The sequence below is a fragment of the Suricata suricatta genome, chromosome 13 (assembly GCF_006229205.1).
Source record: "Suricata suricatta isolate VVHF042 chromosome 13, meerkat_22Aug2017_6uvM2_HiC, whole genome shotgun sequence".
NCBI classification, from domain to species: domain Eukaryota; kingdom Metazoa; phylum Chordata; class Mammalia; order Carnivora; family Herpestidae; genus Suricata; species Suricata suricatta.
The window spans coordinates 46,616,022-46,642,825 of NC_043712.1; the positions used below are offsets into that span (position 1 = coordinate 46,616,022).

The following is a 26,804-nucleotide window of genomic DNA, read 5'->3' on the forward strand; positions in this document are numbered from 1 at the left end:
GCCTTTGGCTCACTGAAAAAAGCAGCCATTTGTCCTCCCCTTTAGGAAATCTTTGCACCTCATTTTAGCTTGTTCCTCAACCCGTCATAATTAGTTCTGAACTCTCTTAGTTTAACTTTTTGAATCCACAGAGGAAAGGCTAAAATTAACCCAGAGCCAAATCACCCTACAAATTTTCACCCTAAGTTTTCAGAATAAAGGACTTTATGTCCTTTATATTGTTCTCAACTTGAACTCATGAGTAATACAGGAAAGACAGCCTTTATCTTTCCTACACAGGGGAGGGCCCAGGAGGGCCAGACAGAGGAAAACGGGAAGTAGATCACTTAATGTCTACTTCTGGGGATGGGAGAGAAAGGGACGGCATGGAGAATATACTGGTTTGGTTTATACAGCCGGCAGTCCGCCTACCAAAATCAATCTGTTACTTTCATCCTGTCACATACCAAACAGTGCCACGAGCTGGCACCAAAGCCGCCTGGCCCAGTAAGGAGGCCTCAGTGCTCTGCAGGGATGAAAACCTAGCTTGTGCTCCTCCTAGCCTTCTGTCATGTGTGTCTTAGGGGAAGGCTTAACCCCAAAGCAATTCCAGATGGGGTTGAAGAACAGGTCAAATGACTGTTCCAGCCCATATAAACAGAGGCTTTGCTCTCTGTGTGAAACTAACCAATAAAATGGTGCCACCTACTCCAGCTCTGGCTTGGTATCACCTTTCCATGAGTCAGGTATTAGCAATCCCCCATTTGCAACCATGATTAAGTATGAAAACAGGCCCACAAAAACCTCCAACAGCTATACTCCAAGCAAGGTCCAAAGTGCTTTAACCACTAGCTATATGGCTTAGAGCAACAAAACCCTTACCTTCTTATCTCTGTCCCTCTCTTCTCCATTTCTGCCCTTTCTTTGCCTAATCACTCCTCTCTGTTCTGAACTTCTATCTTAAGACAAAACATGTATTAGTTATGCTTTATGTTGTGTCATATACATGTGATATTATTAGCTACAGTTTTCATTTCCTCTGTCAAGTGGAAACATTTTACATTTTTCTCTTTAAATAAAGTGCTTTAACCACTAGCTATATGGCTTACAGCAAACTGCCATTTTTTTTTATTCTCCATGTCCAATCATAAAATGTAGTTTATCCACCCATTTATACAGGTATTATGAGGATTAAGTCAATCAAGATGTCCAGACAAATGCCAGCAGCTTGGAAGCGAAGTCTGGTTTGGAGCTGGTACAGGGAACCGACACCAGGAGAAGCCGTGCTGGAGCCTCAGAGCACACAACCCTCTAGGGGCAAGTGAAGGGGGCAGCCCTGAGCAAGAAATGAAGACTTCAATACGAATACTTCTAATGGTTTCAGGATTATGCTGTCAAGATCCAGGAAAGGAAGGAGCAAGTGAGAAACACCTCTTCACATGGCCTGCCCACCTATCTGTGGTGTTCCACAGAACTTAAGTGTAAATACACTCAATGAAACATTTATCGACCTAAACTTCAATCACTATAAATAGCAATACTCCTGTTCAGTATAAAATAAGGCATGAGCAATGCTGAATGAAATGCTGACCAACGGCAATGGGAGTTTACAATCACAGGGGAAGTGAGTGGAGTACATTTTCTTCGATAAGTATATAAATGTATTTTCTTTTCCTTATGATTTTTTAAAATGTTTTTATTTATCTTTGCCAGAGAGCAACACCGTGACAGAGAATCCTAAGTAGGCTTTGTGCTTTGTGCTGTAAGCACATGGGGCTTAAACTTGTGAACCATGAGATCATGACCTGAGCTGCAATCAAGGGTCAGATGCTCAATTGAATGAGCCACCCAGGCACCCCTTCCTTAGGATATTCTTGATAACACCTTCTTCTCTGTAGTTTACTTTATTGTAAGACTATAGTACATAATACATCTATCAGATAAAGTTCGTGTTTAACGGCTGTTTATGTTACCAAAGGCTTCTGGTAAACAGTAGGCTATTAGTTAAGTTTTGGGGAGGTCAAAAATTATACATGGTTTTCAACTCACAGGGGTCAGCACTCCTAGCCCCCATGTCGTTTAAGGGTCAACTGGAATTTGTTACACAGCAACAGGACACTAATACACGTGCTTACATGGTTTAAAGTTTGGTCAACCCAGTTATGGTTTCTGCAATAATAAAGAAATGACGCTGAAGGCTGGTGCCAACTCTTGCTTCAGTTAGCAAACCTTCCCAGCTAGAGATGGGAACTGCTATCATTTCACTTCATTAGCTTAGGACCCTGCTTGGCAGACAGACTCTGGAAGTGACTGATCTGGCTGGTTTTCCCATTCAATAACTCTGTGCCTCTAGGAAAGTCAATCTGATCTCTCTGCATGTCTGTATGTATCTGTCTTCTGATATTTAAAATGGAAAATAAATAATACCACTTGCCTTCCAAGGTTGATGTGAAGACTGAATGAGACACACGAAGCAAGTGTTCAGCACCAGCAAATACTGTTCAGGGAAAATCTGCTTCTGTACTTAGAACATGCCAACCTCAGAGCCTAACGTGTATGGATCTCAAGGCAAAGGTACACAAAAAGTCGTGAGGCTATCAAACCCAGATGCATGCTAAGAGACAGTACGTGTGCATACCAAAAATCATGTGTACTGGCAGGAAAAATGACTTCAAGACTGCCAACGAGAGAACACTGGGCACTTTCACACACAGAATAAGGAAAAGCCCAGAACAAGACTGACTGGTAGGCTGTTTCTGAATCAAGACTCTCAAATTGGCTCTAGGACAGCCATTTGTTAATAATTTTCTTTTGAAAAAACGCTGAGTTGCAAACAAGGAAAGGAAACAAGGAAAACATTGTCCTACAGCAGAAGCAAACATAACTGTCCTCAACAGGCCTCAGCATGCAGAAACATGAGTCAATTAATGTCCTGGCAAAGCAGGGCCAACGACTGCTCATAAGGAGCATGGCTTTGGGGAAATGACTCCACCCATATCACTTAAAAGATATCCAAACAGTAAGTAATGTGCACAGGCAGAGACAAACTTAGTTTCTGAGAAACCAAAATGAAACAACCTCCCAGTCCCTCTTTTCATTAGAGCCCGGGCTCTGAGGGAAAGTGGAGGTGTTCTGTGTAGGTCTGTTACAACCATCCTGATGCCCAGAAGCTGTGCTAGCAATTTATCCTGCGGGGATGTTCACACAAATACAAAGATAACTGGACACACCAACATTAACTGAACCACAAACAGGAAACTGAAAAATTTCTCACTTAGAAAGCAGCTTAAATATACCATATATCCAACAATGGAAGAGTGTTACAGCTGTAAGGAAGAATATGGTGGTATGTGACTACAGCGTGGAATGCTAAGAGAGATGGCTAACATGCTGTCGTGAACTCGTACAGAATAATAAGAAAAATTGTTCTTTTTCTAGAATTCTACAGTCACACAAACAGTGATTTTGTGTTAAAAATATAAGTAGTATATAAAATGGACTCACAATATGCTTGATTTAGTTCGTATCTTTCTTTTTTTCCAGTTAATGATATACCTTAAAGATTTTTCTATATCAGCATCTATAAATCTATTTGTTTGAAGTGCTAAATAGAACACCATGGGTAGGCCAGTATATTTAACTTATACAAAAAATAGGTCATTGAAAATGGTACAACCAGTATCTCTGCATGAGCTACCTTATACTCAGTTCTCAAAAAACCAAGAAAAGGAACTATTTCAGTCAAAGGACACACACCTTTTGAAGTTTAATAGATCTTACCAAATTGCTTTTCAAAGGGCTGTAGCAAGGCATACACCCACGGGAAACACAGGAGGGTGTCGCTTTCTACTATGTGCCCTCCTACACTATTTTCATTTTATTCCATTACAAATATGCATTACTCTTTAAATGCTTTAAGATACAAACCTGTTGGATAGCATTTTAGAGTTAGCACATACTACAACATCAGAGACCATTAAAATTTGAAACGTATGCAAACAAGTGAAGATGGCAAAAAAAAAAAAAAGGCCAAGTCACCTTGGTGAACTGGTTAGATCAAAAGGGTTATTTTTATCCTTGGAAATATGCATAATTTAAAGATCAACAGGATTAAGAATGAGCCTTCTCATTTCTAGGTGTATATACACTATACACGTGTGGGTGTCCACACACATATTTGTGAACAGCACTGCCGTGAGCATGTTTATAAGTGAAGGATCAAATCTTAGAAGATTTGGGTCAAGGGTTCTTATCTAGAAAAGAAAGGTGGGGCACATGGGGAACATAAGATAGAATTCAAAACTGCAGTGCGTAGAAGTGGAGAAAATTCTGATGTGAATGGCAACAAATTATGCCATGTAAGGAGTCTATTAATCAGAAGGAACTGAAACCTTCTAAATTTGGACAAAGGTCATTTAGATTCTACTATTGCTCTGAACTAATGAGTGCTTATGGTGCCACAGGAAAGGAGAAAAACAAATGTGTTCATATCCCAATTTATTGAGCAACACTGCTCAATAAATAGCTAACAGTTTTCCCTCTTATTTTGGACTTTTCATGAGGTCTTGCTAAACCGAGCAGAGCATGGAGAGCAGTGGCATTAAGTACAAAAATCTCAGCTCTGACACAGCTGGTGAGTAACAATCTCTCTGGGCCTCAGTTTTCTCATCTGCACAAGGGGATAATAAAATACATACAAGATGCTTCCCAATGCAGTGATACTTAGCAGTACCAGGAACATTGTTAGGCTTATAAAAGCAGCTTGTTTTGCTGTGAAGTATTGCTCCAGGTCAATGCATGTAGCTTCAGAAGATCCTGTATGCAACTTCACAACATCCCACGGGATGGACGTCAACCACTGTTTTAGGCTGCTCACTCAAGAAACAATATACATAACATCCTGGTACAGATCTAGACAAATCTGGTGTTTTTATTCTTAGGACGGCAAACTGCAAAAGGGAAAGGCTGGTTGGAAAGACGTGCGTACTTTAAACCTTAATAAGGAGTCAGACTGCCTTTTAAGAATTCTAACAATCTACGAGCAATGGCTATATGAATGTTAATTATCCAGGCCCTAACGCACCTGACATGTGAAAGGAGCTTACAATTTCTTTCACTTCAGAATTATCCAAAAGTAACAATTTCAAGCTCAGAAGAATAGATGTTACCAGGTTATAAACATGAATATCTTACTGGGGAGAGGAAAATGAGCAGGGACACTGAGCACAAAGGCAATGGAAGAAACTACTACAAAGGTGACCAGATATTTTTAAGTACATGTTAAAGATCATTGGCATCGATGACAAAAGGAACTAGGAAAAAATTACATCAAATTACCGAAAGAGCTTAGGTCTTCTACAAGAACTTGGGTTTTCAAAAAATTTTTTTAAATTTACGTCCAAGTCAGTTAAGTATATAGTGCAACAATGATTTCAGGAGTAGATTGAGTGATTCAGTCCCTATGTATAACACCCAGTGCTCAACCCAGCAGGTGTCATCCGTAATGCCCCTTGCCCATTTAGCCCATTCCCTGACCCGCAACCCCTCCGACAACCATGTTTGTTCTCTGTACCTAAGAGTCTCTTACGTTTTGTCCCCCTCCCTGTTTTTACATTATTTTTGCTCCCCTTCCCTTATGTTAATCTGTTTTGTAACTTAAATTCCACATATGAGTGGAGCTGTGTGGTATCTGTCTTTCTCTGATTGACTAATTTCACTTAGCATAATACCCTCTAGTTCCATCCATGTAGTTGCATATGACAAGATTTTATTCTTTTGATTGCTGAGTAATACTCCACTGTATATATATACCACATCTTTATCCCTTCATCTGGGCTCTTAACATTTTCGGCTTAACATACTTCAGCTGTTGCTGAAAGTATTTCTATAAACATTGAGGTGCACGTGCCCCTTCAAAACAGCATAACGTATCCTTTGAATAAACACCTAGTAGTGTAATTGCTGGGTCATAGGGTAGTTCTATTTTTAATTTTTTGAAGAACCCCCCCATACTGTTTTACAGAGGCTGTACCAGTTTGCATTCCCACCAGCAGTACAAAAGGGTTCTTCTTCCTCCACATCCTTGCTAACATCTGTTGTTGCCTGAGTTATTAATTTTAGCCATTCTAACTGGTGTGAGGTGGTATCTCATTGTGGTGTCAATTTGTATTTCCCTGATGATGAGTAATGTTGGGCATTTTTTGATGTGTCTGTTAGCCATCTGGATGTCTTCTTTGGAAAAGTGTCTATTCATGTCTTTTGTCCATTTCTTCACTGGATTATTTCTTTTGTGGGTTTTGAGTTGGGATAAGTTCTTTGGAGATTTTGGATACTAACCCTTTATCTGATATGTCATTTGCAAATACCTTCTCCCATTCCGTTGGTTGCCTTTTAGTTTTGCTGTTTCCTTCACTGTCCAGAGCTTTTTATTTTGATGAGGTCCCAACAGTTCATGTTTGCTTTTCCTTCCCATGCCTCTGGAGTTGTGTTGACTAAGAAGTTCCTGCGCCAAGGTCAAAAAGGTTTTTGCCTGCTTTCTCCTCTAGGATTTTGATGGCTTCCTGTCTTTAAATTTTTTTTTTCCTTTTAGTGTTTATGTTATTTTCGAGCAAGTGAGCAAGCGAGAGAGAGAGAGAGAGAGAGAACATGAATAGGGGAGGGGCAGAGAGAGAGGGGGATGCAGAATCTGACAGCTCCAGCTGTCAGCAGAGCCCGATGCAGGGCTCAAACTCACAAACCAAGAGATCATGACCTGAGTGAAGTTGGGTACTTAACCGGCTGAGCCACCCAGGTGCCCCAATGGCTTCCTGTTTTAGGTTTAGGTTTTTCATCCATTTAGAGTTTGTTTTTTTGTATGGTATAGAAAGTGGTCCAGAGTTATTTTTCTACAGGTCACTGTCCAGTTTTCCCAACACTATTTGCTGAAGAGACTGTCTTTATTCCATTGGATATTCTTTCCGGCTTTGTCAAAATTAGTTGCCATGTTTGTGGGTCCATTTCTGGGTTCTCTGTTCTGTTCCATTGATCTGAGTGTCTGTTTTTGTGCCAGTGCCATACTTGACGGTTACAGCTTTGTAATACAGCTTGAGGTCTGGAATTGTGATGCCTCCAGCTTTGGTTTTCTTTTTCAGGATTGCTTTGGCTATCTGGGAGTCTTTTCTGGTTCCATACTAATTTTAAGATTATTTGTCCTAGCTCTGTGAAGAATGCTGGTGATACTTTGACAGGGATTGCACTGAATATGTAGATTGCTTTGGGTAGTATTGATATATTTCCCCCTCCCCCCCCCTTTTTTTTTGCATCTTCAATTTCTTTCATCAGCTTGCTATAGTTTTCAATGTATATATTTTCCAACTCCTTGGTTAGGTTTATTCCTAGGTATTTTGTGATTTTTTGCTGCAATTGTAAATGGGATTGATTCCTTGATTTCTCTTTCTGTTGCTTCGTTATCGGTGTATAGAAGTACAACCGCTTTTTCTTAAAAATATATTTTTTTTACTGTTTATTTATTTTTGAGAGAGACAGAAAAAGAGACAGAGCATGAGCAGGGAAAGTGTAGAGAGAATCCAAACCAGGCTCATCTCTAAGCTGTCAGCACCAAGCGCTACACAGGGCATGAAGTCACAAACTGTGAGATCATGACCTGAGCTGAAGTCAGGATGCTTAATGACTTGAGCCACCCAGGCACCCATTAATGCAACTGATTTCTGTCCACTGATTTTCTATCCTAAGTCTCTGCTGAATTCATGGATCAGTTCGCAGTTTTTGGTGGAATCTTTTGGGTATTCCATATAGAGTATCATGTTGTCTGTGAAGAGTGAAAGTTTGACTTCCTCCTTGCCCATCTGGATGCCTTTTATTTCTTTGTGTTGTCTGAGTGCTGAGGCTAGGACTTCCAATACTATGTTGAATAACAGTGGTGAGAGTGGACATCCCTGTCGTGTTCCTGACCTTACGGTGAAAGCACTCAGTTTTTCACCATTAAGAATGGTATTAGTGGTGGGTCTTTCATATATTGCTTTTAAGATCTTGAGGTATCCTTCTATCCCTACTTTCCTGAGGATTTTTATCAAGAAAGGATGCTGCATTTTGTCAAATGCTTCTCTGCATCTATCAAGAGGATCATGTGGTTCTTGTCCTTTCTTTTACTGATAAGATGAATCACACTGCTTGCTTTGTGGATATTGAACCAGCCCTGCATCTCAGATATAAATCCCACTTGGTCATGGTGAATAATTCTTTTAATGTATTGTTGGATCCGGTTGGCTAGTATCTTGCTGAGGATTTTTTAATCCATGTTCATCGGGGAAATTAGTCTGTAGTTCTCCTCGAGTGGGGTCTTTGTCTGGTTTTGGAATCAAAGTAATGCTGGCTTCACAGAATGAGTTTGGAAGTTTTCCTTCCATTCCTATTTTTTGGAACAGTTTCAAAAGAATAGGTGTTAACTCTTTTAAATGTTTGGTAGAATTCCCCTGGAAAGTCGTGGACTCTTGGTTTTTTTTTTTTAAGATTTTTGATTACTAATTCGATTTCTTTACTGGTTATGGGTCTGTTTCTAATTTCCTATTTCTTCTTGTTTCAGTTTTAGTAGTTTATGTTCCTAGGAATTTATCCATTTCTTCCACATTGCCCAATTTATTGGTGTATAATTGCTAACATTCCTTTGTTTGTATTTCTGCAGTGTTGGTTGTGATTTCTCCCCTTTCATTCTTGATTTCATTTATTTGGGTGCTTTCCTTTTTCTTTTTGATCAAAGTGTCTAGAGGTTTATTAATTTTATCCAGCTCCTGGTTTCATTGATCTGTTCTGTTTCTTTTGGTTTCAATAGCATTGAATTCTGCTTTAATCCGTATTATTTCCCATCTTCTGCTGGTTTCGGGTTTTATTAGCTCTTCTTTTTCCAGCTCTTCAAGGTTTAAGGTTAGGTTGTGTATCTAAGACCCTTCTTCCTTCTTTAGGAAGGCCTAGATTGCTATATACTTCCCTTGTATGACTGCCTTTGCTGTGTCCCAAAGGTTTTGGGCTGTGGTGTTATTTTCATTGGCCTCTATGTACTTTTTAATTTCCTCTTTAACTTCTTGGTCAGCCCATTCATTCTTTAGAAGGATGTTCTTTAATCTCCACATATTTGTTGTCTTTTCAAATGATTTCGAGTTTCATAGTGTTGTGGTCTGAAAATATGCATGGTATGATCTCAATCTTTTGGTACTTGTTGAGGGCTAATTCATGCCCCAGGGTGTGATGTATTCAGGAGACTACTCAAGAAGAATGTGTATTCTGCTGCTTTAGGATAAAATGAAATGCTGAATATATCTGCTAAGTCCATCTGGTTCAGTGTGTCATTTAAAGCCGTTGTTTCCTTGTTGGTTTTCTGTTTAGATGATCTGTCCATTGCTGTAAGTAGGGTGTTGAAGTCTCCTATTATGGTATTATTATCAATGAGTTTCTGTATGTTTGTGATGAACTGATTTATATATTTGGGTGCTCCCACGTTTGGAGCTTAAATGTTTACAAATATTAGATCTTTTTGGTGGACAGACCCTTCATTCTGATAAAATGGCCTTCTTCATCTCTTGTTAACAATCTTCATTTTTAAATCTAGATTGTTTGACATAAGTATGGCTACTCTGGCTTTCTTTTGGCAACCATTAGCAAGACAGATAGTTCTTCATCCCCTAACTTTCAATCTGCAGGTGTCTTTAGGTCTAAAATAGGTGTCCTATAAACAGCATATAGATGGGTTTTGTTTTCTTATCCATTATGTTACCCTCTGTCTTTAGAGTATTTAGTCCATTGACATTTAGAGTGAGTACTGAAAGATATGAATTTTTTGCTATTATATTGCTTGTAGAGTTGGGAATTTCTGGTGGTGATCTCTGGTTCTTTCTAGTCTTTGTTACTTTTGTTTTGTTTTGTCTTTTCTTCCCTCAGAGTCCCCCTTAGGTGTTGTTTATGGAGGAGGAAAAGAGCACTGGGTGTTACAGGGTACTAACTTGACAATAAACTATAAAAAAAAAATTTCTTGCAGAGCTGGTTTAGTGGTCATGAACTCCTTTAGTTTCATTTGTCTGGGAAACTTTTATCTCTCCTGCTATTCTGAATGGCAGCCTTGCTGGACAAAGAATTTCTGGACACATACGATTCAGCACATTGAATATATCCTGCCACCCCTTTCTGGCCTGCCAAGCTTCTGTGGGTAGGTCTGCTGCAAATCTGATCTGTCTTCCCCTGTAGGTTAAGGACTCCTTTTTCCCTTACTGCTTTCACAATTTTTTCCTTGTCTGGGTATTCTGTGAATTTGACTATGATGTGCTTTGTTGATAGTCAGTTTCTGTTGAATCTAAAGGGGGTTCTCTGTGCTTCCTAGATTTTGATGTCTATGTCTTTCCCCAGGTTAGGAAAGTTTTCCACTATGATTTGCTCTCATAAGCCTTCTACCCTTCTCTCTCTCTTCATCTTCTGGGACCCCTATGATTTGGATATTATTCCTTTTTAATGAGCCACTGAGTTCTCTAATTCTTATATCATGCTCTTTTGCCTTAGTTTGCCTCTTTTTCTGCTTCATTATTCTCCATAAATTTGTCTTCTATATCGCTGATTCACTGCTATGCTTCATCCATCCTTGCCGCTGTGACATCTATTCAAGATTGCATCTCAGTTATAGCATTTCTAATTTCATCCTGACTGAATTGTACTTCTCTTATCTCCATAGAAAGGGAGTCTACTCTTATTATCATGATTCTAAATTCTGGTTGAGACATCTTGCTTGTATCTGTGCTGATTAAGTCTCTGGCTATCCTGTACTTTTTTGGGGGATGAATTTTGTCATTTTGGAGGAAAAGAATAGAATAAAAAAATAAATAAAAATTTGAAAATTAAAAACACCACCACAAAATCAAATAAAGAATGCTAGAGCCTAGGTGTGTTTTGGTCTGGTTGTTGAAAGAAGCTTGATAGAACAGAGAAAAAAGGTAAAGAAAAAAATGGGAAAAAAAAGAAAAACGTTTAAAAATTTAAAAAGTGAATACAGTAAGGCAGAATAAAATGAAATGATAAAAGTAAAATAGAATTTAAAGAATTTACAAAAAGAAATATAGTAGAAAAGATTAAAAATTATTTTTATAAAAATAAATTTTTCTCTTTATGTATTCAAGAATAAGAAAAAAAAAACCCTGAATAGATGGATCAGCAAACCGAATGAAACATGATTGAAATTACATCCAGTTTCTCCTAGAAGTCAAACTATGAAGCACTTTATGGTCCTTAAACTAAGCAGGCAGAGACTTGGGGTGTTCCTCTAAGAGTATGGCTGGCACAGTTGGATGGGGCTCAGTGTAATGGCTCTGTTCTCCACTAGATGGTGCTACTGAGTTTGCTGGGGGTAGATCCTTGTGGCGCATGGGTGGGAGGGGTGAAAATGGTTCTCACCCATTTTCAGCTACCCAGTCTCTAGTACCAGAACTCTGTGCTCTCCCCAACAGGCTATCAAGCATCCTTCCTTTGTCTCTGGCTTCCATTCACTCCCCTCTACTACACTGTCCATGACCAAGCCCTCAGGTAGCCAGGTGGCACCTCCCTCCTGAATTTTATCTCAGATGGAGCTGTGTTTCCAAACCCCTTATTTCTGAGGGCCCTGTGACTTTGACCTCCTCCAGCCCTCTGGGAAAGGGTCTTGCCAAGCAATGGCCAGGTGCCAGTCCACCCCAGAAAAAATTCACGAGATCATGTAGCAGCAGCGTTTCAGGGATTATGGTAAATCACAACACATGTCTGCTGCCTGGCTTCACCTTTAATGTCCTTGTTCCAACACCAGCAAATGAGGCTGTTCTCTGGGACCTCTGCCTGTGGGGAGGCTGCAAGGCTCTACCAAATGTCCTCCCAGCAGGAGAGCCACTTCTCACGGGGCCCTCAGACCCCTCAGACCCCACTGTCCGCTCCTGGGAATCTGCCCTTCCCACTAGAGCTCCAACAGGCATCGAGCTGTGGGGTTTCAGACTCCCCACTCCCCTATTTACAGTATCTTAATGGTATTTAAATCCTCTTCTTTGTCCCTTCTCCTCTCTCCCTTTCTTGTTAAATCCCTTATGAGTGTTTCTACTCTTTCGCTCTCTCCATTTATTTTCGGGGGGAGTGCTTTTCCTGTATCCTCCCCCCTCTCCATCATCTCTCCGCAAGCAACAACGGCTCCCTACCTTCCATTTCTCTTTCCCCCAGTTCACCTCTCCTTGCTGTGTACCTGCCGAGTTCTGTGGTTCAAGTTGTGCAGATTGTTGTGTTAATCCTCAGATCAGTTTTCTAGGTGTGCAAGATGGTTTGGTGCTGATCCAGCTGCATTTCAGGGATGAGAGACACAGAAAAGTTTTTCATGCTGCTCAGCCATCTTGGCCCCTCCTACCCAAAGAGCTTATTAGCACTTTCCTTCCCCCCAGGCTGTGTTGTTAGCTCAGCCATGTGGGTCTGAGTTGGTGCTAATCACCACTGAGCAACAACCCTAAGCGAGGATGAGCCTCTGGGATGAGCCCTCCCAGAGAGTAGCGGATGCTCTGTTTCCAGCACTTTTCTGATCACGTCTTTGTTTCTCTTCTAATTTCCGTGAGTAGTACAGAAACTAGCTTTAGAGAAGGCACACTGGAGAGAAGGAGGGATGTTGAGTAAAGCACTGACCAGATGAGGGCAGTGGTGACACAGCACAGAGGGTGGTTCAAAGCACACACAGGCACGACCTGAAGATGGACTCTCCATGCAGGGGTGACCCAGAGCCATGGCACTGTCAGGCTGAGGCAGCGCCATGGGTCTGATCAACTTAGCCAGTTTCCAAATGGGGCAGAGGGAGCAGAGGTGGGGTGAGAGTGTGGGGTTGAAGACATCCAAGAAGTGTAATTTAATCTCAGATCACAAAGTGTGAGGTATCTCTGGGACCCGGTCCTGTGTCTAGTGGCCAGTGGGGCTCTGAAGAGGGGAGGCCAGAGCTGGGAAGTCTGCATGAGGGGTGGGTGAGGTCACAGGCTTTGGACGCTAACTGGACTTCAAACTCCGTGGGTCCCACTTACTAGAGAGTAATGACCAGTACTCTTGAGTTTCAAGTTTCTTCAACCATAAACTGAGAAATTACACTTATGCGTGGCGAACAGGATTAAGGAATTTGTGGTACTTGGTAGTAACTCAAAAATTAAGAGCTAATTAACATTCTTATTAAGAGAAGGGATACAGAGAGAGGCAGTAAGTGAAGCAGGCTGCAGAGCAGAACGCGGGACTCCCAGGAACATGGATACAGCTGCCCCCACTTCCTGGACAGGTGCGGGCAGGAAGATGGCAAAGGGCAGGCATGCAAGCCGCTGGCGAGAGGGAGGAGGGAAGAACATGCTGAGTTTATGCCTAGTAGCTTCTGTTTTCTCCTGAAGAGGTAATGCTCTCAACTAAGAGGGATGGAGATGGGCAGAAAGCAGTCAGGATTTGAAATAGCTGCACAGAGGCATGGGAAAAGCACTAAGGGAGCACTTCCTGGGCAGTCCCTTACCAGAAGCCCCACAAGAATCGATAAAAGTCCATGCCATGCCCCAGAAGTTCAAAGACTGACGATACGACAGACGGCAGAGCATACCTCAGGCCAGTCCTTAACAGGGGCCGGTTCAAACAATATTACACCATGACCTCAGGGGGGAAGCCCGGGGCTTTGGAAGGGGGAAATAAACTGACATAATCCCTTACCACTGTGTTTACAGCGGGACTTTCCTGATGAGTAAGCAAGCAAGCATCACAACCACATTACTCAAACCTTTCCCTGATGTAGTGAAAAAAGAACTCTAGGAAGAATGAGGCTATCAACTCAAGAACCAATCCAGGACCCTCAATTTGCAGATGAGGACACTCAGTGACAAGAGTTTGGGGGCAAAGCCAGGGAACAATTCTCTCTTCCAAGCTGGGGCTTCTCCCACCGCATTCTCCATGCAGAACCTAACCGGGGGCCTCAGACCTTAACAGGCTAACATGTTAACAGCATTTTGCTGAAAACATCTGGCAGCAGGCATCACGCCCTGCTGTTTTTTCATCTCAATTTTTTTGGTTGTATTTCTCATCGTTTTAAAAAAATCCTTATCTGCATAACATTCCTGATGAAGGCCACTATTAGAAAGTAAGAATCTCACCCTTTTTCCTTCAAGGATATGTTTGTTAGCCCCAGGTCGAGACAGTTCCAAGAGCTATAGCAGTTTAATGGGTCCTACTAATCTGCATCTTAAAAAAAAAAAACCTTAATAGAATGTGGGCATCTTTCCAAACAGCTTACCAACATATAGTGAATTCAATTCCTTTCAATAACAGGATTGATGGTGAAGAAAAGAGTCACGCATGGAACAGCTGGAATCCTCTCCCCATGTGCACCAGGCACGACATGGAGAGTCAGGAGTCGGGGGTGACAGGGAAATGCTACACATACAAGGGTTTGTAGCGTTGCAGAACCCCCAAATTATGAATCTCGGAGCATCTCCCTAGTTCAAATTCTTTCCCTAGTTCAAAGGGACCATGGAATGACCATCAAGGAGTGAAACAAGTCCCGTTCTTAACCACGGAGTATCCCCAACTGTCAATGACCCGTGGGTCTGATAACAAGGACCTCCATCCAGGTAGAGGAAATGGATCAAAGCCAGTTCCATTAGGAGGCATGAGGCACTGAACGACTTACTCCTGTAAGTTCTTGGCAGCAACCACCATTTTTAACTCTGGTTTGTGAAGAGCATTGGACCTGGAGCCCAGGACCCAGGGCCAGGGCAGAGTCAAGAAACCTGTCACCATGTGGGAAGGATGGGAAAATGACAAAACCAACACATTCTTCTGGTATTTAAATTCTAGATTAAGATCCATTTTGCTTTCTACCGCTGCCCTAATCACAAACACAAGAGCATTATTTTCCACTTGAAATATTTGCTACATGCTCCTTGCATGTCTGGGAAAGAGATGACTGCACACACCCCACAACTACTTGGAGCTGCCCCCTCGCCACCTGTCTGCTGTCCTGCTCTCTCCAATCAGCCACACCCAGGATTCCCCCTCTCTCAGGCCCAGGCTTTCAACTTTTCACAGGCTGGAAACAGCTGGAGCGAAAAACATTATTTTCAGAAGACAACGAGCTTGGGGCGCCTGGGTAGCTCAGTCAGTTAAGCGTCCAACTCCTGGTTTCAGCTCAGGCCACGATCTCACAGTGCGTGAGTTTGAACCCTGCATGGGGCTCTGTGGTGACAGTGTGGAGCCTGCTTGAAATTCTCTCTCTCTCTGCCCCTCCCCAACTTGCACTCTCTCAAGATAAACAAACTAAAAAAAAGAAGACAACGAGCTTATTTTCTTAAAAAAGAGCTTCTCATATTCCCTTAAGGGTATATTCCATTTTTAGGGTAGAAATCTTATTTTTAAAAACCACCATAAAACCAGAGCCCCCATCACTCTTAAATCTGAACGGGCTCTAAGGTATGCATGGCTGATGAGCCAGGCTGGGCACTGAGGGCAGAGAAAGTGACGTGTTTTAGTTCCGCCATCTATTCAGAATGGCCACACTACTCCTTCCTGATTCTTTACCACGGATTGCTGTTAGGGAGATTGAAACAATCCCTCTAAGCCTCTGACCACTTCAGGGCAAGGATATTTTTTCTAAGCTAATGTGTCACAAAGTGACAGCAATAAGCAAATGTATGTTTCCAGATCAGTCCCTGTAGAAGAATCCATAGGGAGCACAGGGAGAAGCAGCCTAAGCAACGGTGGGGCTCAACTTGGATTTAAGAGAGCCCCACGGGCCGCTGATTTGGCTGAGGATTAACAGAGCCAAGATAAAACCTCCTAATCCAGGGCTCCTGTTCCCGTGGCTATCACCCACCAGGTGGGCGGCTTTGCAGAGTGCTGTGGTGTTGTCCCCCAGGCTGAGGCTGGGCAGGTGGCTGTGGGGACCTCAAGCCACAAACAGCACAGCTGCTAGCTCACCTTTCTGTGCCTGAGGCCGGCAGCCAGAGGACGCATCAGGTGCCTGAACACACCAAGGTGTACCTTCAACCCACGAAGGCCATTACTCATAAGGTAAAAAGTGCCGAATGTCCTCTCCTATGACGCGAACGTACTCACAGTGAATCATGTGCGTACCCAAGCTTGGTGAAGCAGCTCAGCTAGTGCCAGCACTACTCGGAAACACTGTCCAATAGCAGTAATGCTGCAAGCCACCTACATCATTTTACATTTTCTAACAGTTACATTAAGAAAAAGTAAAGGAAATAAGTAAAATTAGCTTTAATGTCTTATTTTAGCCCAACAAATCCAAAATGTCATCACTGCAATAGGTCATCAATATAAAACTTAAGATTCCTTCTAAACGATGTCCTCTTAGGGATCCTCCTTTTAAGAGAAAGTCTCTTCTGTTGTTGCCAAATAATGTGAACTACATGCCCCTCCAGCCAACATGCCACATTCACAATAATGGCACCCAAGTCCTGGGCAGGGAGCATGTGCCAGATGAAAGGCACTTGCTAGAGACTTTGAATTTCCAAGGCAAGTGTAAGGAGTCAGGTTATTCACACCGCCCACGAAAGAAACAGATACATAAAGACTTAAGGTTCCACAGCTAAGGAATGCTGAGACAGGATGAAACCAGAGAGGAGGGCACACTTGTTCCCTTTCTATTCTCCATCCTTCCGCCCCAACAGCTTTCTTGAAAAAGCCAGTAATGTGAAACATCTACATCTACTATATGCGAGGAAAATACCTGGCAAACACAACAGTGTCCTGTTACACCGTTTAAGTAACAAATTAATCTGAGGCTTAAGACCCAAGTCAGACATTTCTTTCCAGCATCATCTATAATCCATTATAAATCTGAATCAGTCAGAAGATGGAGTTTCATACTCTGCTATGCTTTTTTTTTTTTTAAGTAGGCCCCACACCCAATGTGGGACTTGAACTCACCACCCTGAGATCAAGAGTCTACTGACCGAGCCAGTCAGGCAAGCGCATGTACTCTGCTTTATTAAACACAAGCAGATTACAACCGTCTTCTCAAGTCATTACTTCCAAACACACAGACTCTTGACAACCGTAGAGATTTTGATCAAGAATTCCAGCCTCTCTCTTCCTTCAAATGATCTTGTTCATTCAACTGCTAAAAAATACTGACTGGGTGGCTCAGTCAGTTAAGTGTCTAACTCTAGATTTCAACTCAGGTCATGATCTCACTGTTTGTGAGATCGAGCCCCCTCATGTCCAGCTCCGCACTGACAGCACAGAGCCTGCTTGAGATTCTCTCTCTTCCTCTCTCCGCCCCTCCCCTACTCATGCGCTTTCTCTCTCTCTCTCTCTCAAAGAATATAAAATGAACTTAAAAAAAAATACTGACTGGGCAACTACAGGCCGTGCGCTGTTTTGAGTGTTAGAGATAAAGTGGCAGATATGGTTTTTACCCTTATATGGCCTATATTCTAGAGAAAAAGAAGGATAGATATATGATGTCAGGTGCTGCAAAAATGATAGGAAAAATGAAACATGAAGGACAGGTAATGATTTTCATCTACCCCCATTATGTATGAGGTGGAGCCACATGAAACTGCTGATATTCAACCATTTCTAACCTAAAGAATGGTCAATTTCATACAGTTCAACCCAACAGTTTCACTCCATCAGGGAACAATCAAGGTTGGTTCTGATGGACTCTAAATTACTATTTATCTTTTTTTTTTTACATTTATTTATTTTTGAGAGACAGAGAGTGAACAGGGGAGGGGTAGAGAGAGAAAGAGACACAGAATCTGAAGCAGGCTCCAGGCTCTGAGCTAGCGGTCAGCACAGAGCTCAACGTGGGGCTCGAACTCACGAACCATGAGATCATGACCTGAGCCGAAGTAGGACACTCAACCAACTGAGTCACCCAGGCACCCCATGATGGACTCTAAATTAGAACAGATCTCTGACAGGCATAAGACAAAGAACCAGACTGAATAAACATCCCTTCCATAGAAGAGGTAAGAGAGGTGTCTGCATATAATAGACTCAGAGCAGATGGGAAGGGCAGGATGGATAGAGGTCATGGTCTGGGGACTTCAGCAGAAGCCACCAAGTGGCTTACACTCTGTGTTACTTCTCTTCACCACTGACTCAAGGTGCAGAGCGCAGCCACCTGTCTCCATCCAAAACACCTTGGGAGGTGGTTCTTTTCACCACGAATCATAGGGGGCCAGGGGGCAGGAATCCCTAGGAGACCACCCATTCTCCCTTGTGATCTCTTTAACTATTTTCAAGTGCAAAAAAAGCCCAGGATCTTGGCAGTGTATTACTGTTGAATTTTTTCGGTAAAGGACAGTTATAAATTACTTGTGCAATTAAATAATAAAGACATCCTTAGCTCCAGAGCCAACTGATAGACCTTAACACTGTGTAAAGACCACCAGATGTCACATGCCTGCTGGGACACAGCAGAAGGGAGGATTCTTGCCAAGAATTTGAACCTGGTTCTTATCAGCCCTCCAGAGCTACCCACTGGTTTACATCAAACACACGGCACAGGGGACACCCTAAGTGACAAGGATACAGTCAGTAAAGTCTAGACTGAGGACGCTACAGAATAACAAGAAAAAGGAAAAAGGGAGGTGGATGAAACATTATTAGCTCATACATGTATAAGTGGACCCCCTCTGGACCCTTATTTGAACAAACCAACTTAACAAGTCTGTAAGCTGGTAGAGAAAAGGGGAGCACTGTCCAGACAGCTAACACTACGGAAATATTAAGTGATTTGCTTGTTTCTAACAGAATCCTTATCTTTTCACATTACAGGCTGCAGTGAATTGATATGTGGCAAAGCTGGGAACTGCTACCCTGAGAGATTCTTACTCTGTTTCGCGATGTTTAAAAACTTCCACAGTGAAGAGCTTAGAGCAAGTCTGTAGGTCCGCCCTCCCCATCTCTCCCAGGTCCCCACAAAACATCCATCTGAGCTGGGGATGATCTGCCAGGAGCCTAAAGCATCCCCAGCGATGTGCTCACCTGTCGATGAACTGATCGATAATGACGATGTCGCCGGGCTGGATCTCCTCCCTCAAGGAGCCGCAGGCGGTGGTCACCAGCACGTGCGTGCAGCCCTCCTCCCTCAGAGCCCACACGTTCGCCTGGTAGTTGACTTTGGAAGGCATGATGGTGTGCTGTCTCCCGTGCCTGTGGGGTCAGCAGACATGGCAGGTGAGCGAGCAGGGCACTCGACCACGGTGAGAAGAGTAGTTCACAAAGGGTTGAAATTCTTCGGGGCTGCTTGAGAAACTACCAATGCCACATGTAATTTTCCACTATAGAAAAGCAAAGCGGTAACGCAGAAACAAGCTTTCAAGGAAGTAAGTGAACCCACACAAATCTCTTTCTAGAATGACGACTAAGTTGGGTCTTTGGAGTGACCTGAGTCCAAATCCGAGCCTTGCCATTTACTAGTGGGGTGACCTCGTCACAGCTACTCGGCTCTCCCAGCCCAATTTTTCTCATTTGTAATATGGATGTTACCTGCACCATAGGGTTGTTTTTAAATATCCCTTGTATCACCCCATATTTATATTTTTTAAAAAATCTTACGTTCACAACAGAATTATGGAAAACAGCTCTCAGACAGAGGAAGAGCTTATCATGGTTTTTATCCCGAGTGGATAGATCACCTCTAGAAGGTGGAGGCTCATGAATGCCCAGCAAGTATATGCACTTTCCTAAAGCTCGTCTCCAAAACACTAAAAAGATTTTCAAAAGAAATTCAAAAATCAAAAGTACGTAAGAGGGGCGGCTGGGTGGCTCACTCGGTTCAGCGTCTGACTTTGGCTCAGGTCATGGTCTGAGTTCAAGCCCCACATAAGGGCTCTGCGCTGACAGCTCTATGCCCAGAGCCTGCTTTGGATTCAGTGTCTCCCTTCTCTCTGCCCCTCCCCTGCTTGCTCCCTGTCTCTCTCTGTCAAAAATGCTAAACATTTTTTTAAAAAGCAGTTAAAAAACACTGCGTTAGAGGGGTGCCAAGGTGGCTCAGTTGGTAAACACACAACTCATGATTCAGGGTTTAAGTTTGAGTCCATGTAGGGTGTAGAGATTACTCAAAAATAAAATCAATCTTCAGAGGAGTGCCTGGGTGGTTCAGTTCTTAAGCATCTGACTTCAGCTCAGGTCACGGTCTCATGGTTCATGAGTGGGAGCCCCGCGTCAGGTGAGCTTAAGCCCTGCTTTGGATGCTTCTCTCTCTCTCTGTCCCTAGCTCACTTGTGCCCTTGCCCTCTCAAAGAAAAGGAAAGGAGAAAAGAAAAAAATGAAACCTTAAAAAAAGAAACACTACATTAGAGGGACAAATCGTTCACAGTGCACTGGTAGGAGTATAAAACCTTCACCACGGGGCCACACCACCAGCTCTGTTCTCTTAGAGCCTGGAAAAAAATGAATCAATCCTCCAGCAATGACCACAGAGCAATGAAGAAGTTTGCCTGAAATCAACCCAGGTGACCATCTAAAACTAAAATTTAGTTTTACTGAATTTAGCAGAGTCACTTCTTTTTTAAAAATGTGGTGGGGCAGACAGACTCTAGGTGATCCTCATGTTCATGCTCCATGTAATTCCCTCCTCCCTCCACTGCAGGTAGAGGTGAGATTTGCTTCTGGCCAATGGGCTACACCAGACGTGTTGGGGTCACTCCCCGGACTAGGTTCCACCTCACCAGCTTGTACTACAGCACCACCTCCTGTTGGCTTTGAGGAAGCAGGCCACTATGCTGTGACCTACGCCCCTGGATGGCACCCCGTAACAGGCACCCCGTAACAGGGAACGTGGACAAGATTACAGAGCAGAAGGCCTCAGGCCTACAGCTGAGAGGAACTGAATTCTGCCATCATGCACATAAGCCTGAATGAGGACCCGGAGCTCCAGATGAGAACAAGTCCTGAGTGTACCTTGTGTGACCTTGCGTAACCCTGAGCTAAGCTGTGCCCATACGCCCAGTGCTCAGAAAACGTGAGGTGCTGTGTTGTTTTAATCTGCTAAATTTGTGGTGATTTGTTCTACAGCAACAGAAAACTAATCCATGTAGTCTAATTTCCAAATGTGTGATAAACATGATTTGCCCCTCTGTAATAGTGGGATGGCGCCAGCCTGGTCAAGAAAACAGTGTGGATACCAAAGGAAACCCACTCCCTGCAAACCTAGAGCCCTTACTACACAAGGGGTCATGACTGAAGCAGTTTACCTTGTTTGTTTGTTTGTTTTTTAATGTTTTTAATTTATTTTTTTGAGAGACAGAGAGAGACAGTGTGAGCAGGGAGGGTCAGAGAGAGAGGGAGATACAGAATCTGAAGCAGGCTCCAGGCTCTGAGCTAGCTGTCAGCACAGAGCCCCATGCGGGGCTCGAACCCACCAGCCGTGGGATCATGACCTGAGTCGAAGCCGGACATTTAACCGACTGAGCCACCCAGGCGCCCCATGAAGCAGTTTACCTTGTTAGAAGATAAACAATGAGTGCACCTGGGTGGCTCAGTTAGCTGAATGACCAACTCTTGATTTCAGCTCACGTCATGATTCCAGGGTTGTGGGAGTGAGCCCTGCATCAGGCTTGAAGCTGAGCGTGGAGCCTGCTTGAAATTTTCCCTCCCGCCCCTCTTTCTCCTGCTTACAAACATACTCTCACTCTCTAAAATTAATTTTAAAAAAGAAGAAAAACAATGAACGTGAGAAAGCATCTCTTCTCTTGAAATTAGAACTGAAACCAGAAGCTTCTATTTTTGTCAGACTCGTTGTACTGCTCATTGATTATTCTACCCACTTTCCTAGCCTAAGGGGGAGGGGTGGGGTGGGATGGGGTGAGACCTCTGTTCTCCAGAGTCCAAATAATTTACCCCAGAACCCTAAGTAGTAAATTAAGGAGACAGAGACGGGGCGCCTGGGTGGCTCAGTTGGTTAAGCATCCAGCTTCGGCTCAGGTCATGATCCCACAGTTCGTGGGTTCGAGCCCCGCGTCAGGCTCTGTGCTGACAGCTAGCTCGGAGCCTGGAGCCTGCTTCCAGTTCTGTGTCTCCCTCTCTGACCCTCCCCTGCTCATGCTCTCTCTCTCTCTCTCTCTCTCTCAAAAATAAATAAAAACATTAAAAAAAAAAAAAAAGGTGGCAGAGCGGCCCGGGCTCCACCAGCATACAGGAACCCACGCCCACGTCATTACTCTCTGCAGAATTCGGGTTGAACTTGCTTAAAGTATCTTACCTGGCAAGGAGGACGCAGTCAACATTCTTTATCTTCCCCAAAATCAAGGCATCAGAAGGCTGAACATAATGAAAAATGGTTACAATCCAGTGAGATATGGAAACACTCATACATAAACAATTTAAAAACTGCTGTTTCAATTGTTCATCCACAAAAGGATTCACGGAAACTTGGAAGGTACCCTTTTAAAGAAGTAAAAGAGTCTAGATTTGATTAACTTAGTCATTCACTAACTGCTGAGCCCTCTACAAGCACAGAAATCCACAAGGCCCGGAGCGCTGCCTTGGTGCACGGAGCAGACTGCACTTAGAACTATTTGTAACGAGCGCCCCAGGGGACTCTGATGTTACACTGGTCAAAGAGAGATGTGTCAAGGGTATTTGGTGGGTACAGGAGCAGGTGCAGAAAGCAGTCCACTGTCACAGAATTTAAGGACTCAGCACACGAACAGTGCGCCGTGTCAACCAGGTCTAAGATGGCCACGGGATGACCTGAGGTAATGGAGGGGAAGGTCCTGACAACTGTGTGCTGGGGGGAGGGGGAGAGGGTCAAGAAAACACGAGACCATGGAATGAGCCAAGTCAATCTATAGACTTGGCTGAAAAGGAGGATTGGGCTGGGACTGCCAGCTGCACGGATCTTCTAGGACCAGGAGAACCATCGAGTTTGGAAGGAGCACCGTGGAGCTAGAAGGTAGACCCCTCAGCCTCGCCAGAAGCCACAAGAGCTGAAGAACAAAAGCCTCCATGCAACAGAAGAGGAGTGTTTTATTTCCAGTTTAGTTACGCTACTGCGTTCTGCCTCCTCAGGAAATCCCCCCCTTTGGGCCAGAGCTTACAGAGAAAAGGCCACTTTGCATTATTTGCTTCCATGTGTCATCAGTCTGTCTTCAAAAATAGTATGGAAGACACACTGGCTCCAATTAGAAGCTGATTTGAATGCAGAGGTCTGAAGAAGTACAGTTGCGGTCTCTGAAAGGAGTGTCTGGCTTCTAGAGACAAAACTTGAGAAGTTATGAGCGCAGTTTCAAAAGCCATGTTCTCAATCCTGTAAGTCCAAGACATTCTTAGGGACACTGTCTCAGCTGGCAGAGCCAATGATGTGAATACTGGCCCCTCTCAGCCTGGGGCAGAGAGCCCTGTGCTGCCAAGACAAAAGCATTTTTAAAAAAAGTCTTTTTTAACTTAAAAAGAAAGCAAGAAGAAAGGGAAAAGCTGGTATGTCTCTGCTAACTGGGTATTAACCTTGCCAAATGGAGTATCAACATATTTTTCTGTTCGTCCTTCCAAGATTTCGGGATCATCCAGGCCTGTTCCACCAATTATTCCAATCTAAAGGAGACAATAAAAAGACAACATATTTGGTCATTTTTCATTACAAACAAAATCACTTTCAAGCAAGTTCACTTATTCATACATATATGCTCTTCACCATTCCTGCTAAGCCCTAGTTATTTTTATTTTTTATTTTTGATGTTTATTTTATTTTTCAAAGGGAGAGAGAGTGAGGGAGGGGCAGAGAGAGAGAGGGAGACACAGAACCTGAAGCAGGCTCCAGGCTCTGAGCTGTCAGCACAGAGCCCAACACAGGGCTCGAACCCATGAATCGTGAGATCATGACCTGAGCTGAAGTCGCACATTTAACCGAATGAGCCACCCAGACACCTCAGCCCTAGTTATTTTTAAAAAACTGAACATCACAGAAAAACAATTACTCATTCAATACATATTTGAGAATCTTCTATATTCCAGAAATAACCAATGTGTGGGACATATTTTGGACTGTATGGTATTTATGTCTGACTATGGGAATAACAAAGGTAGCATAGAAAGGTACTTTAACTAACTTAAGTTAGAAAAGCAAACCTAAAAATTAGGCATGTGGTTTGGTTGTAGACAGTTCTAACCAATTTTATTTTCTCTCCTAAGTGGATTATGGAATAAAGAATGTTCAGAAGACGGCCAGGACAGAAAATATTCTGTATCCCCATCTGGCAATAATTTCTCCTCATTATGCCATTTGATAAAGAAACAAAGATTTTCTTTCCGATGCCACTGAAATCACAGAGCTGTAAGAGATCATGAATAGAAGAGTCTGGAAAAGTATTAAAGTTAGTTCTGTGTATATTTTTAAAATCAAACTATCCTTCATATATATATAAGTATAAATGAGTAATGCTCACGCTGTCTCTGTCTCTCAAAATAAACATTAAAACATTTTAAAAAATTAATTAATGTTAATTTTTGAGAGACAGAAACAGAGCATGAGCGGGGGGACGGGCAGAGAGAGAGAGGGAGACACAGAATCTGAAACAGGCTCCAGGCTCTGAGCTGCCAGCACAGAGCCCGATGCAGGGCTCATACTCATGAACTGTGAGATCAGGACATGAGCCAAAGTCAGATGCTTGACTGACTGAGCCACCCTGGTGCCCCAACAAGTTCTAAATGTAAGTTCAAGTGTTGTATTGCACTTTCCAGAGAAGAACGTATCAGTCCTTGTCTTTAGGTCTAATCAGAGTTACAGGAACCCAATACTGCAATCCCAGAGTTAATTTAATTTGATGACTAAGAAACACAAACAAGAATAAGTAAAAAGACAACTAAATATTAACTAACGGTTAACTAAAACCTCAATGACTAAAATCATTAAGGTTCCCTGGGCTGATAATTCCTCAAAGAGAAATAGGATTTGAATTACCAATGAAGGGTCAGAGAGATGACACTTTACTAGAAACCGAATGGAACATGACATGTGCATTTTTTTTCAACGAAAAGCTTTAAATCTATTTTCACTGGAGTAAAATATCTACTAAATGAAAGAAAGCAGCTCCTTGAGAAAAAATTCCAGAGTTAAGAATTAACTGAACATCTGAGTGATTTTCAGATCAGGTGACACAAGCTGACTTCTATTAAATATGTAAGAAAATGGCTACCTCTCTGGCCCACAGTTTTCTGGAAAGAAAAACATGGGACAAAACAACATGGGTAATTTAGTGAGATTTTGCTGAAGGACTGCTAGTTACAGGATTCAGAACTTTGAAAAAAAAAAAAAAAAGGCCTGGCTAACCTAGTTTTTGAGGTTGGTGCCACCTTGTGGTATGTTGTTAAAACCACAACAGGTTACAGGTTTGATGCCAACCTCACATTTCTCCTGTACCTTGCTACCACGTATCATAAGACTAAACCAATACTGCAGTTTTCAAATCAACAGAAATGTTCATTTAAGTTAGTACATTTAAACCATGCCAATTTTGATAGAAAAAGATTTTTTGAAATTCCGTTTTCTACAATCCTAACCCTCCCTTTAACTGGGCCACAGCATCTCAAATTCCAGATTCAATACTGGATTCTCAGACTTGTACACACCAGCAAAACAGACTCTGCTGTGAAACCAGCTCAGTTTGGAGGAAGCTGGCCCAGCATCGCAGCAGCGACAAAGAAACGCCAACCAGGGATCCTGCTGAAGTTGAGAGCCCCTGAGCCCCCCCCCCGTCAGCAGCCCCGAGCTGCAGTCCACAGCACCCCGGCTGCGTGACTGCACTAGGTAGCTGGTAACTTAGCCTCAGACAGGAACATGTAGTACTGGGCATGAAAAGCAGGAGCTGGTACCGCTCCCCAGAAGAACAGGCTCTCTGGCCCTGGAATTATCTATAGATGAGCACATCCAGTCACCCAACCGGCTCCAACTGTTCGTGGAAAACCACATCTCAAAAGGGATACAGAACACGTGTAGCAACTGCACAGGGCCCTACCAGGAAATGGACCTCTAAGCATTTTCCTGGGGCGGATGGAGGCCAGCAGTGCCACGATGGGGCAATGTTGCCACCTGCTGGCCCCACAGCAAAGTACAACTAGGAAGGAACTCAAGCACCCATGGCCTAATTTCGTGTCACGTGGAGCCTCTCAATTCAACAACAAGTCGATTCAGTACCAGCCCCTGTAATGCCTTGGGGCTTGGGGGTGAAGTAATCGTGTCTGAGCACTCACACGTCACCAGCGCCAGGCTGAGTGCTTCAGACGCCTTACCTCGGCTGATCTTCACAACCACCCACTTCACCAAAGACCAAAAAAAAAAAAAAAAAAGCATCGGATGAAGAAGCTTGTCCAAGAACAAATCCTAAGGAGTGAAGCTGGAATAGGAACCCAGGTCTTTCATGCTCAACTGCAGCGAGGTACTACTACCTCCCAATATCCGCTGGAGTCCCTTATAAATAATGTCATACCATATTAGGAAAGCTTTTCTGTCTCCATGTATTAAGGAAACTGATGTTCAGAGAGGTCAAATTCTGGACTAGGGTCACAGAGCAAGCATAGAAATAATGACTCTGGCAGCTAGGCAAACACCTCAGAAGGGAGGGGCCTTCCCATCAGTGACTTCGTCCACACTCAGGAAGCAGTGACAAGACCTTACCGGGCCTTCTGGGCCAGAAGCATCAGTGCTCCTTCCAGGCAACCCTAGACTGCTAGAAATATGTTTGAACGCATGGACGGGATTTACAGGCCAACTTTACATAAGCTCCCCCCCCCCCCCCCCGGCCCCAGTCAATCATGGTCACTGCCAAATTTTAACAGCTACTGGCTCATCCCACACTTTCCCA

At 43.1% G+C, this 26,804-nt stretch overlaps 1 protein-coding gene across 1 annotated transcript in view; it reads right to left on the reverse strand.

Annotated features, from left to right (window-relative positions):
• The window catches only part of MTAP (methylthioadenosine phosphorylase), a 46,344-nt gene that overhangs the window by 13,900 nt on the left and 5,640 nt on the right, over window positions 1-26,804 (reverse strand). The window contains exons 2-4 of the mRNA XM_029920876.1: window positions 23,452-23,538; window positions 22,208-22,266; window positions 18,988-19,155 (exon numbers count right to left, since the gene is read on the reverse strand). Of these exons, the coding sequence (XP_029776736.1) occupies window positions 18,988-19,155; window positions 22,208-22,266; window positions 23,452-23,538 (314 nt within the window). The remainder of the gene's footprint in view (window positions 1-18,987; window positions 19,156-22,207; window positions 22,267-23,451; window positions 23,539-26,804) is intronic.